The sequence below is a fragment of the Momordica charantia genome (assembly GCF_013281855.1).
Source record: "Momordica charantia cultivar OHB3-1 chromosome 6 unlocalized genomic scaffold, Mcharantia_2.0 BLBB01000006.1, whole genome shotgun sequence".
NCBI lineage: Eukaryota > Viridiplantae > Streptophyta > Magnoliopsida > Cucurbitales > Cucurbitaceae > Momordica > Momordica charantia.
Window position 1 is genome coordinate 3,069,351 of NW_028275164.1, and position 12,627 is coordinate 3,081,977.

At 34.0% G+C, this 12,627-nt stretch overlaps 1 protein-coding gene across 1 annotated transcript; it reads left to right on the forward strand.

Annotated features, from left to right (window-relative positions):
* The first annotated feature begins 496 nt into the window (after positions 1 to 496).
* Positions 497 to 11,821, forward strand: GALAK (galacturonic acid kinase). Its single transcript, XM_022279788.2, has 14 exons — positions 497 to 783; positions 1,166 to 1,279; positions 1,492 to 1,563; positions 2,927 to 2,970; positions 3,741 to 3,867; positions 4,366 to 4,431; positions 5,423 to 5,502; positions 6,546 to 6,645; positions 8,222 to 8,397; positions 9,184 to 9,224; positions 9,337 to 9,365; positions 10,446 to 10,515; positions 10,644 to 10,733; positions 11,303 to 11,821. Exons 1-14 carry the CDS (start codon positions 751 to 753, stop codon positions 11,545 to 11,547), a joined length of 1,287 nt encoding a protein of 428 aa, XP_022135480.1. The 5' UTR covers positions 497 to 750; the 3' UTR covers positions 11,548 to 11,821.
* Positions 11,822 to 12,627: the final 806 nt, after the last annotated feature.

Consider the following 12,627-nt stretch of genomic DNA (forward strand, 5'->3'; position numbering starts at 1 on the left):
CAGATTGAAAATAAATCTATACTACACAAACAAACAAAATTCGAAGTAGACACTAAAGACTAGGTTAACAACGAAAAACTTTTTAAGTTACTTAATAAACTATTTATGTTTATTATTTATAATTTTTTTTAACACATTTCCGTGTCCATTTATTCCAATACAAATTAAATCATGTTTCATCATTTTTTAAATTTATGGGTGCTGAGGAGATGTAATTATATATTTTTTTTAATAGAGAAAACGAAAATAAGAAAATTAGACGAGCTATAAAAACTTATTTTTGTTATTTTTAAAATTTCTATTCAATTTATAAAAAAATGAAAAATGAAAAATATAAATATTTATAAAATACTTAGATTCGGTAATAAAACTAGAACGGATAATACATTATACATTACCAAATTTGTAATAAAAAAAAGAAAAGGAACACCATTTGAGATTGAAAAAAGGATGCGAAATTTAACATTAAAAACGTGTTATCTTATCACCTCACGGCCACGGGCGCGGCAAACGGCAAACCGAGTCAAAGGCCATACAAACATCGTCCATATTTAGGCCGCGGAGAAGGCGCGATAGTAAAATCACGAGACACGACGTTTCATCTGATCCTCTGTTGTGCCAACTCCATTATCATCGCTCTAGATTCCCTCACCTCTACTCCTCGTTTCGGTTCCTCCGGGAAGCCTCAGAATTCTTCTGCATTGGCCTTCCTACCGAATCGCGTCGGTAATTGTTCTGGCACTGCAGAGCATGGGGAATCCGTCATGGCCTTCGGAGGAAGAGGTAATTCTTCAAGCAATGCGGCTTCTCTTGTTTCTGGTTTTCTTACGAATCTCTTTACATCGTTCTCGTGTTCATTTCGTTAATGTCTGTCCATTGCTTTCTGGATTGTTTGTTTATTCGATTTACTTGGGACGACACTGGTGTTTTCCGTGCTCTGTTAAATCACTTGTAGCTGGAAAACTTGAGTTGATATTTTGTACATGTTTGCTTGAATTACTTAATTTCGATTCATTTAGTACTTTCTCACTGGATCTGGCATCGCAACGTGAATATGGGGATCGAATGGGGCATTGTTTGTTACCGACGCGAATCTCACTCTCTTATGGTTTTTATATTGGATCTCTTCTGGTTAATTTGTGATTGGCCTGCTTTGCTGTTTTAGATAAATGTAGTTAAGAAGGTTGTTTCGGAAATGTCCAAGAGAAGTACAGAGGACGTTCGAATAGTCGTCTCTCCGTATCGAATTTGTCCATTGGGAGCTCATATTGATCATCAGGTTAGTTCTATATGATCTCTTGAAATTGCGCATCCGCTGTCTCATTGGAGTAGTTCGTATTGGTGGTGCTTCAAGTCAGCAAACGTAGCGGCATTTTCTTTAATTTTAACTTTTATGCTTTATATTAGTAAATGAAGAACTTAGTTTATTGTTCTGGAGTTTATTCCATGATGATATTGATGTTTTTGTTAATCTCTTCTATTGGTTGCTAGGGTGGGAATGTTTCGGCAATGGCGATAAATAAGGGTGTGCTCTTAGGATTTGTTCCGTCTGGCGATTCTCAGGTAATGATTGTGCAATTACGATATTCTGTGTAGCCATTCAAATTACACAGTTATGAATCTCAACTGAGAGACTAGGAACACTTTATTTTTAAGGATGTAATATTTCTAGTGCCTCGAGATCAGCTCTTCACGTACAGGTTTAAATCTGTTATATTTTGCTTATTTTAAGTTTAAGATGAAACCCAAGTATTTTAGTTTATACTTGAATATGATTTCAGCGACTAGGTGAAGTCATAGGGAACATCATTAACAGAGATTTATAAGGAAAAAAAGTGTGGAGAAGTTTTGAAAGTTGATAATAAAACCTGCAAAGGTAATCAATAGATCCCATCTGACAGTTATGTTATGCATGGAAAATGACGATAGAACACTGAATATGCATTTTGGAAGAAAATTTCTTCACCCAGTTTCTAAGGACACTTTTACCAACTTGAGAACTCATTGTTAGTCTTGATAGTTGGTGAAAACGCATGATAACCAGGTTATCGATGCTTAGTAGCAATGCTAAGATGGCCTGAAATGCCAGCTGATTTTTGAATTGTTCTAAAAAGACAATGATGTCTCAGCTATATCAAATCCAGCATTAAACATTTCATACCTCAAGGCAATTTAAAATCAAGTTCTAGCTAATCTGATCATGCCATATGCCTCATCAGTGATCATGGTAAGTACTAGGAGATATTTAGATTTTAGATTTTGTTAGTTAGGAATTTTTGGGTTTTAGAACTCAACTCCTTGGCTTGGTTCCAAAGTATAAAAAGTGAACTATTGTGTATGCATGGTTCGCAAGAGGGCCATCTTTCAAGGAAAACAAGAGATAGAACGAAGTTAATCAAAGTTAAAGAAAGTGAATAGAAATGAAAGGAACTTGAAATGTCAATAGGTCAAAAATATAAAAGAAATCTATAAAGTTAGATTTTTTTCCCATTTGTTTCAAATGACCTAAAGGTTTCAACCAATGACGTGTTGGCTTTATGGACCACTATGAAATGACATTGGTTGGTACAGGCTATAGTCATCAGTTCTTTCTGTTTATGATGTTTGTGCACACATAGACATGCATTTGTATGTCTTTATATATGTAATTGTAACTTGTAAAGCTGGAGAATCGATTACAAGGATCAATGACCTATGTTACGTTTGGTCTAAATGGATGTCTAAAACCATGGCTGTAAAGTATATTGACAGCATTTTAATTTCTTGGTTTTTTCAACTTCAACTTTTTAACTTTCTCTGCACATGGAGATGTTGATCTCTGTTTATATTTCTCACAAATGATCTAATAGCAAGAGCTACGTATTTTATCGTGAAACCAAAGTTGACGCATGCTAGTTTATCAAGTAATATTTTGGAGCTCTTGTAGGTTGTACTGCGATCAGCAGAGTTTAAAGGAGATGTTAATTTCAGGTGTGATCTACTCTCTAAAATCTTTTTCTTCCATATCTCATAACTCTTGTGGAAGTATACATCAAATAAAACCTTAATGCTACTTTTGTCATTAATAGGTGAAAACCACAGGCTTTTCATTCGTGAATTCATGTGAATAAGTCATCACTACAAGATTGCCGATAGGCTGAGATAAAAGAATCATAGCATAATGCAATATAGAACAAAAGACTTCTAATGCTGCTGTAATTAAAGAATGTCTGTGAAAAGCCCAAAGAAGCCAATTCATGTTTACGAGAAATAATTTAATAACTAACTTAACCAGGTTGTCTCCAACAAAGTCGTTTCCTCCCTTTGCATCCTGTTATTCGAAGGTTTCTACAATAGTTTGTTCGACTCTTTATAACCTTTTCTGCTTAGGTGGAAAACGTCTTCTCGGATCGTTTTGTGGTTGCTTACTTGCTTTTGTTAATATCACTACTATTACTTAGAGTACAAAGGGGACTAGAATTATGTGTACAAGACTTCAACTTGTGAGTTAATTTTCCTTTCAAAACTTGAACTGTTTATTATTTTGTATTTTCCCCAAAATTTTGTACGAAATGAAAATCATGATTGCTTCAAGTGATGTGAAATATGGTACGACTTGTTTGTCTGTGTTGTGATTTCCTATTGATATTAGCCGTTACCTTTCCACATAGGTCTGCAAATGCATAATTTTCTTGCACATTGATGCTATACATGACATCGTATAATAAACACTTGTTCATTTGTTATCGTGGAAACTGCAGAGTTGATGAAAACCAGTATCCAGACCAAACTAGTAACAAGAAGGAAGGGACAGAGGAAAATAACTGGGGAAGGTATGCTAGAGGTGCAGTATATGCACTACAAAGAAAAGAACATTGTCTTTCTCAGGTTAGAGACTTTTCTTTGTTTCTCTTCTATTTGGAGTTCACAACTAGTTTCTGCTGAACCCAGTTAAAAATTCAGTGCCAAATAGTATATAAAATTGCAAGATGCATAGTGTTTGCTTTCATTGAACGATTAGCTTTTTTGGGAACAATTAGCAGCCAAAGTGTTTCAGCTCTATAACTTGTAGACTTGGAGTCATTACCTAATCTTTTGGCTGCATGCATCAATGGGAGTAGAATGTCTAGGTTTTAGATTAATCAGGAAGATATCAGTTATCACTTTACCTTTACATAATTGTTTTAGACTAGCATTGCTATTGTGGTGTCTAAACATCAAATGGTCTGTGAACCTGTTTCACGGACCATCCATGTGGGTGGGAGCATTCTCGCCTCCCTCGGCACCTAAATCAAACCCCGATGCAATGTTGAAGTGGATATACAAAAGCTCTAAAGCCATGAGGTAGCTAAAATATTTCTGAGATCTTTTATTGCAATGTTTCAGGGTATAATAGGCTATGTTTGTGGTTCTGAAGGTCTTGACAGTTCAGGCCTCAGCTCTTCTGCAGCTGTAAGTATTTTTTTTTTTCCTTCCTCTCATTCTTCATGTCTCCTTCTGCATTCTGACGCTGTAAAGTTGGTCGATTGTTAATAGGGTTAAATGACTTCGTAACATGTTTTTAAGTACCAAGACTCGAAAAAATCATTCTTTCAGAAGCCAGCATAATTAGTTTGACTTTGACACAAATGAGTTGGCCACAAAGGAGACCGTTATTTTTTTGGCCATTTTTGGGGACTCCTTTCTATGTTTAAATCTTTTATACTACATAATTTGGGCTGTGGTATGGATATATTTTTTGCTACCTAATGAATGTGTCCCAGACTTGCAGCTTTGTTTACTTTTGCACGCACATATTTTTTTGTGAAAAGAGTCCACTTTTGACATTTCCTAATTCCTAAGTTCAAAGTTCACTAGAAACAACAGGGTTTTTGCACGCATAAAGAAGAGATAAAAAGATTGGAAGAGCCAGTGGATAGTACAAGCTAAATACTTATTAATGAAATATACACATATATTATACTAGTAACTTTAGGAACAAGGCATGTGTGAAAATTTTAAAATGGTTTTATTTTATAAAAAATTAATGATTTATTGTACATTTGAATCATTATTCTCACTTTCAAGAAGAAAATAAGCTTTAAAAGTAATTAAATTATATGTGAAACATATTAACGTAAAAGGAGACACTTTTCAGGCGATTGCAATAAAGTACGAAGTTATCTGTAGGCCCCCAGTTGGAGTTCACAAAAGACTATAATGTGATTAAACTAGAATTTTAGAGTGATTGGCTTTGGACTCTCGAAGCAATTTGATAGTATGCACCAGTTGGAGTCTGTGTTACTAGTCTTGAGTGGAAGAATTGGATATCACGTTCTGTAATGTAGTCTCTAGAGTACATGTTTAGACTGAAGTGTAAAAATAATATACACATAACTGGATGATTAAACGAGGCGTTAATTTCAATAACTAAGTTTTAATATCTGTAGTTTATGGTTGACAGGTTGGATTGGCTTACTTGTTAGCGCTGGAAAGTGCCAATAATTTAACAATATCTCCCACAGAAAATATCGAATACGATAGGTAGGTACCTCGATTGCTTGATTATACTTCTACTGCATATGGTCAATTGGTCAGTCTGAGAGTGCAATGCTGCTAGTGTACATGTTGTTCAAATTAACCATGCAAACGAAAATTAGATAGAACCTGCTTTTAAGATAATGGTGTTAAAAAGTTGGAAATTTGACTCTACGTGTGATGTTAAAGGAACTTATATTATTTCTAGATGTCCTTTCTATAGCTCTTCTATCATGCATTCTTCCATTCAGGGATAGAGGATCCCCCCATAATCTTTTGCAAATATAATAACTTCAGAATTAAATATGGCACTAAATTGTGGATGATGAGAATAAATTTGATGTATTTTTCTTACAGTAAACTTCCAAATTTTAATTCGTTGAAACATAAAACTTGTCTTTAAATTTCATTTGTTTCAAGTTCATGCTTCATTATGAAATCATTTTGTAGGGGCTGCAACAGGCCCAACTGCCCATGTATCACCGTTTATCTTGCCAAATTTCATAGACGATTTATTTAACCATAGCTGTTAATACCCATTGATAATTTGATACCATTAATTAATCTCATGAAATTTTGGTAAGGTAATAGATGAACTGTTAATGTCCGGGAATTTTTTAGTTTTTATATGAGGAATTTTATGGATATGGATGAATGCATGAGGTGGTACCCATTTGGGTCAGTTTGGTATTTCTTTAGATAGAATCAGCTGCATAAATCCGTAAAGTGATTTATTATAGAGATGTTGTCTTTTAGAAAAAATAATTTTTGATTTATTTATTTATTTTTATTTTTTGCTAATTTGAAAAAAAATTATTCAATAGATTTTATTAACAAAGAGATTGATTATTCAAATCGTTACTAATCAACCCTTGAGTTGCTTCACAAATTTATTATTAAATGAAGAATGCTTATTTACTAATCAATATGAGATGGTTGAAATAATTATTTTCCTTAAGAAATTCAATAGCATTACCACATGCGGTTAAATGTGCATGCTTGATGTATATACACATGTTTTTATTTGTCGTCTCTCCTTTGTAATGTAGGCTAATTGAAAATGGATACTTGGGTCTGAGAAATGGCATACTGGACCAATCAGCAATATTACTTTCAAGCTATGGTTGTCTATTGCACATGAACTGCAAGGTAGTGGATAGATTTTCGTGTTTTAGAAAATAACTGGTGATAAATTACAGCAGAATTTGGTTTCATTTACGATTTTATCATTTTGCATCTTTTCCAAGCATCAAAGTACGTGATATACTTATTTTATTGATTTTGTTAATTTTTCTGCTAGTTTATTCCACAAATGAAGTACTTGTACCAATAAGTTGTTTTGTATTTTCAATTTTGGAAAAATAATAAAAGAGGACCCTTTAGTTTTCACAATATCGGCAGGATTAAGGGACGGTTTCTGTATTTAGTTTTTCAAATGAACTCTTTTGAGTTAAGTAATATGCTATTCACTTATTTTTGTGTAAATATGTAAAATGTTTGGATTTCATTATATTGTTTCTTCATATTGTAATTTGTATAGTATGTAGAGTTCTGTTTTGCAACTGCTTTTCCTTTCTGTTAGGGTTGCCCAATTTTCTAGTTGGTTTATAAAGTCAAATTTCCATTGAGTTCATAAAATAGCCGGAATATTCTTCAAGTGATATACAAGTAAATTAGGTATAAACATTGTTTATATCTGTATTTAAAATAAAGACTATCTATACTAAGCAAGGATCGTAATTGTAACTGAATACTTCAAATTAATTAGGTAGAACAAGATTAAAAAAAAGAATCGAGAATGAGATTTCCTCCCTCACAATTTATAACACTCTGGTTCTTCTTTCTTCTTCTTTGATTTTTTCCCCTTAAAATATCAACTCTTACATGAAAAAGTTAGTAACAATCTTATAATGTCTTGATTGACCAAAATATCTGAGTAAGAAAGGAGAGGGTAATGATAGACTGTACAAGGAATTAAAGCAAACCTCAATTTTATTGTATAACCCTTCTATCCCTCGCTTCTTGTAATCTTGATAACATTTTGGGTACCCTTTCTAAAGATTTTTGTACTTGTATACCCTTTGTAGGTTATTCTCCTAAGAGCAGTTTTCTGTGAGCTTTTTAGCTTGGGGAGTGTTTTCCTTGTTCTTCTGTTTTATTTACTTTTTATACGTATCCAATGGCAAAAAGCTTTGATTCTTAAAAAAAAAAAACAGTATGGGGTACACAACCAAGTTAATGCCAGTGTTGATATTTAGCTAGGCTTCCTTTACAAAAACATACGGTAAAGAAAGGAGTTGATATATTTGGGTTACAGCTTATATTTTAGCTATCTGGGTTATTGTTCTCTTGTTTTGGGTAGTAATCTTTTCTCATTCTGCCTCTAATCAGCCTTGGCAATAGTGAAATAGGCATTTCACTTTTCCTCTTTTTCACTTCGACTATTCTTTACAATTTAAACGTGCAGAATGTGTACTCCTCGTGCCTAATACTTGTTTCTCCAGCAATGTTTGATTCTTTTCTAATAATGCAGTTTGATGTTGGTTCATCTATTTCATTTCACTCATATTTTTCAGAAGCAAACCTCAATCCTTTTAGACTGTACTGGCTTTTGAGTGTTTGGATATCTCTCTCCCTCTCTATTTCCAAAACTGTGGCCTGTCACATGGTTTATCCTTTAATTGTGACCATAATGTGTTTCATCATTATTACTTGACATGTGAAGACCAAGGAGTTCGAGCTTATACGCCCCCTAAAGACGGAAAGCAGTCCAAAATCTGATACACCAGAGGGATACCAAATTTTATTAGCATTGTCAGGATTGAGGCAGGCTTTGACAAATAACCCTGGATATAATCACCGTGTTGCAGAGTGTCAAGAGGCTGCAAAAATTCTTCTGAAGTAAGATTTACACCCTTCTTGCAGATTGGACCTCCTCCCTATTTGAATGGGTTTTAAAAATACTGATTTCTTTATATCAGAACATCTTCCTTCTGTGTTTTAGGGCCATTTCGCATTTGAGGTTTTAAGTTTTAGTACATCATGAAATTATGAATTTTAGCCTGTAATGCTTGAAGTTGAGATAGGAAATAGTACTATCACAAAAAATATCTTTTTGAGTCACTATTTCAAGTGTCTTGAAAAATTCATTTATATAATAGGAGAAACTTTTAGTACGATAGATGAAGTTAAAGTGGGACAAATAAAATGGGCTGCTTGCATTATTTCAAGCAACTTTTTTTCACTGAGTTAAAAAGGCGAGTTTATGGGGTGGTCTCACTGTTGTAATGACAATATACATAGAGAATCAGATAATCGAGTACAAGGTTGCACTGGAAAACTGATCTTAAGATGAGTCTGTGGGAACATTGGACGGAGGAGATAGGAAGTGAAATATATTTTTGCAAGGGAATCGTATACCTACAAAGGAGAAGCTAGAGGACCTTTCCGAAAAGGCTCTTGGATTCGGGAAACACTTGTGAATTCCTTACCATGCATGATAGATGACCTCTGGTCCTATAGACATGTATAACCCGGTCTACATTTCATCGAGACAAAAATCTGAAATGTAAATGTATAAAGGGTTTCTCTTCTATCTTCTTTCACGTTAAATGAGTATTATATGATGAAATCTGTTCCTTTTAAAGGGGCAAATTGGATTTATTACTCTTCCTTTTCATTCTATAGCGCGTCTGGCAATTGTGATGTAGAGCCACTCCTTTGTAACGGCGAGTATTTCTGCAGACCTTTTGAAGTTTTATTTTTTGTTTTGATTATTTTTAAATCCTCGTTTGATGATTTTGATTCTTATTTCCTTTCTGAATTTTCTCTTCTTATCAGTTGAGCCGGAAGTTTACGAAGCTCATAAGGTAATGTCATTTTAATATTAATGTCAAAGATAACTGGTTTTGTTAACTACCTACCTTACAACCAGAATTTTTGCTTTTGTGAATGTTTGTATGATTAATTGGGATTTATGTTCTAGTCAATTAGTAAGCTTCAAAGTTATGCATGTCATTATGCCATACAAGTTTTTAATTGATTTATTAATGCATTGTTGTTCAATTTGGTCAGCCTGGATTTGCCTATGTTACCAACTGTGAAAATCTGAAAAATTGAATTAATGAACGCATATATGGCACCCATCTTGTAGAACTAACAAGGAAATGATTGTCTTTAAAATCTAATTGTTGAAGGCGATGAGATCAGGGGAAAAAGCAGAAAAATATCATTGTGTTAGACGTTATGCTTTTTTGGGAAACTTGGCTTCAAGATTGTAGGATTAGCTTATCTGGTGCACTCTCCTTGGTTCCGTTTATTAACTTGGCTTCAATATTAGATTATAGATGTTATGGAAGAGATGAAGTTAGAAACACTTGTCAACTATCTCCTTGATTCTGTTAATAAGACTTCAAGCATTTCTCTCTATATTCTACATTATGAGATAAAATGCATAAATGAAGAATAGGTCTTCTAATATCAGAGTTTGAGGTTAAAACCATAACGTAGTACTGCCTGAAGTCCGTACTCTACTGCTTCAATCACTTATTTTGTTACAAAACTTCGATTATTTTTCATTGTTTTTTCTGCCATATAAATTCAGCCCCGACCACCAGATTCTTTTAGTTCCATTTATTTACATAGTCCTATTCCAGCAAGTCTAAATGGCTACTATAAGATTGCTTTGATTTTTGTGTATTCGGGTATTGAATCAATGTTTTGTTTGATGGAAAAAAATTCTGGATTGCCCATTTAGTTGATGTTTTGTAGAAATGCAATGCCCAGTCAACTTCATTTCTTTTACTTGTTTATGGACTTTTTATTTTTCAGTTCATGTATTCCAATTTCCATCTATTCACTCAAGTCCACCAAATGGCAAATATCCTCCTTTGGACTTTGTTTTTGTAACTTCTTCATATATTTCACCTTGCTCGGGTTTTCCTCTACAGTCCATGTTAGAAACAAACTTGGCAAAAAGAGCAGAGCATTATTTCTCAGAAAACGCGCGGGTCTTACAAGGTACTCTTTCATAGACGTTATTGTTTGCAAAACCATTCTATGTTTCCTCTATACAAGTACCCGTTTTTTTTCTCAGTTGTAGCCATGTAGAGGACTTGAACAGCATTATAATATATTGGTCACTATAGGACTCGAAGCTTGGGCTTCAGGAAGGTTGGAAGAGTTTGGAAAGCTCATTGCGGCTTCTGGTCGAAGTTCAATTGTAAACTATGAATGTGGTATGACCTTAATTCCTTACGTCAAGAAACCTTCCTTGGGCATGCTATAATGTCTTCTCTTTCCTGCTCTACTGGGTACGGTATCTTAAATTTGTAGTTGAGTAAACAAGAAAAGACGCATTATTATGTCTTTTATGTCACAGCTATGTCTTTAGCTGTGCGTGAAAGTTCTAATTAGTGATGACTGCAAAGCTTTATCCGATGGTCACCTTCTTATTCCATTAACGCATATTTAATGAAATTACTCCATGATACTCCATTAAATACGTTGTTTTGTCTAACTGCTTTTAGTTATCAAATATGGATTGTTTCTTCAATGCTTTGCATCATGAGGATCACTAGGCTAGTTATACTTCCAGCTCGTTGGTTTGAATAATTTTTCAGATTTTCCTATTAGACTTGGAATACTGAATGATACTGATTCCATAGTTTCTTCATTCGAATTGCACAACACAACTTCTGAATGAAATTGTTGCTGCAGTACTTTATTGCTTAGATTTACTTTTTGCTGAGAAACCATGTCACAAAACAACCAATAAGTTATAACATTATATATGATTTTCATGTAGGTTCCGAGCCACTAGTTCAACTATACGAGATCCTCTTGAGAGCACCTGGAGTATATGGAGCGCGGTTCAGCGGTGCTGGATTTAGAGGTTGCTGTCTCGCTTTCGTAGACGCCGACCGTGCTGCTGAAGCTGCAGAATTCGTGCGGACAGAGTATCTCAAGGTGCAGCCGGAGTTGGCAGGACAGCTAAACCCAGAAACAGCCGTGTGTATATGTGAGCCAGGTGATTGTGCTCATATCATTTGAGTACCTGCTACAGACTACTTCTCCAGTATCAATTGGTTTCATTCTTTCCATACATTTTGGTCACTTCTTGTTTGTTTTGTATCTCTGTCGCTCTATATCATGATTCATGACATCTCACATACAATGATGGGGCATCTTGTGTATACCTTTTTTTAACGTTGTACTGTACATGTAATATTCTTTTACCAATACAAGTGCATACTTGTAAATGCACTTTATTAGAAGAGAAAGGCTAAATTACAAAAAAAATAAAATAAAATAAAATTGTGAGCTTTGTCATTTGTTTAAAAAATCTCTCTTTCAAAATTTTCAGTACTATCCTTGATCTTTATAAACGTCTCAAAATACTCTTTTGAGCAAACATCTGTTGATATTTTGAATCAAAAAGTTAGACAAAAAGTTTATTCCTCTAATGTCAAGAGAGTTTGTTTGTCCATTGTCTACTCAATTTTGTCATAATCCCTCATTTTGTTTCTTCCATATTTTCTCTCTTTTTAATTGTCACATCATCCCATATATTATTACGCCAACTTTCCGTTTAAAATATTAACAAATGTTTGCTCAAAAAATAGTTTAAAAACATATATGAAAGAGAAGGGGAGTATTGAAACTTTTGAAATGGTTTGAACATTTTTGAATCAAAAGGCAAAGTTTCAAGAGTTTTTTTTTTTTTTTTCTTTTTTGTTGTTGTTGTAATTTAGCCTTAAAGAAATATATGGACAACAGTATATGAAGCAGGAGTGGAGGATACCAGGATTTGGATGATCTGCCAGTGTCCACTGCCGCAGAAAGATTCCATCTACATTGAAAATTTTGGTGCAAAGGACAGAATTACTACAATAAACTGGTAAGTCTGTGTTTTCAGATACGCTAATAGTAGACAAAATTTTGGTTGATCCATAATATCTCTGTTGGTGTGAAATATTTTTAGGTCCAAGTCTAAAGATTTGATATATGGTGGGTTAAGATTTGATATATGACTTATTTTCGGGAGAAAGTTAAGAGGCAAAAAGGGTACTGGAAAAGATGGGACAGAAAGTTGAGAATCTCTATTTGGATTTTGGCGTGAAATTTGATTGT

Excerpts from the sequence above, each read along its gene's own strand:
- GALAK (XM_022279788.2), top strand. The coding sequence starts at position 751 with ATGGGGAATCCGTCATGGCCTTCGGAGGAAGAG. Across the intron at positions 1,280-1,491 it reads GAGCTCATATTGATCATCAG|GGTGGGAATGTTTCGGCAAT; the intron begins GTTAGTTCTATA and ends ATTGGTTGCTAG. Across the intron at positions 8,398-9,183 it reads GCTGCAAAAATTCTTCTGAA|CGCGTCTGGCAATTGTGATG; the intron begins GTAAGATTTACA and ends TTCATTCTATAG.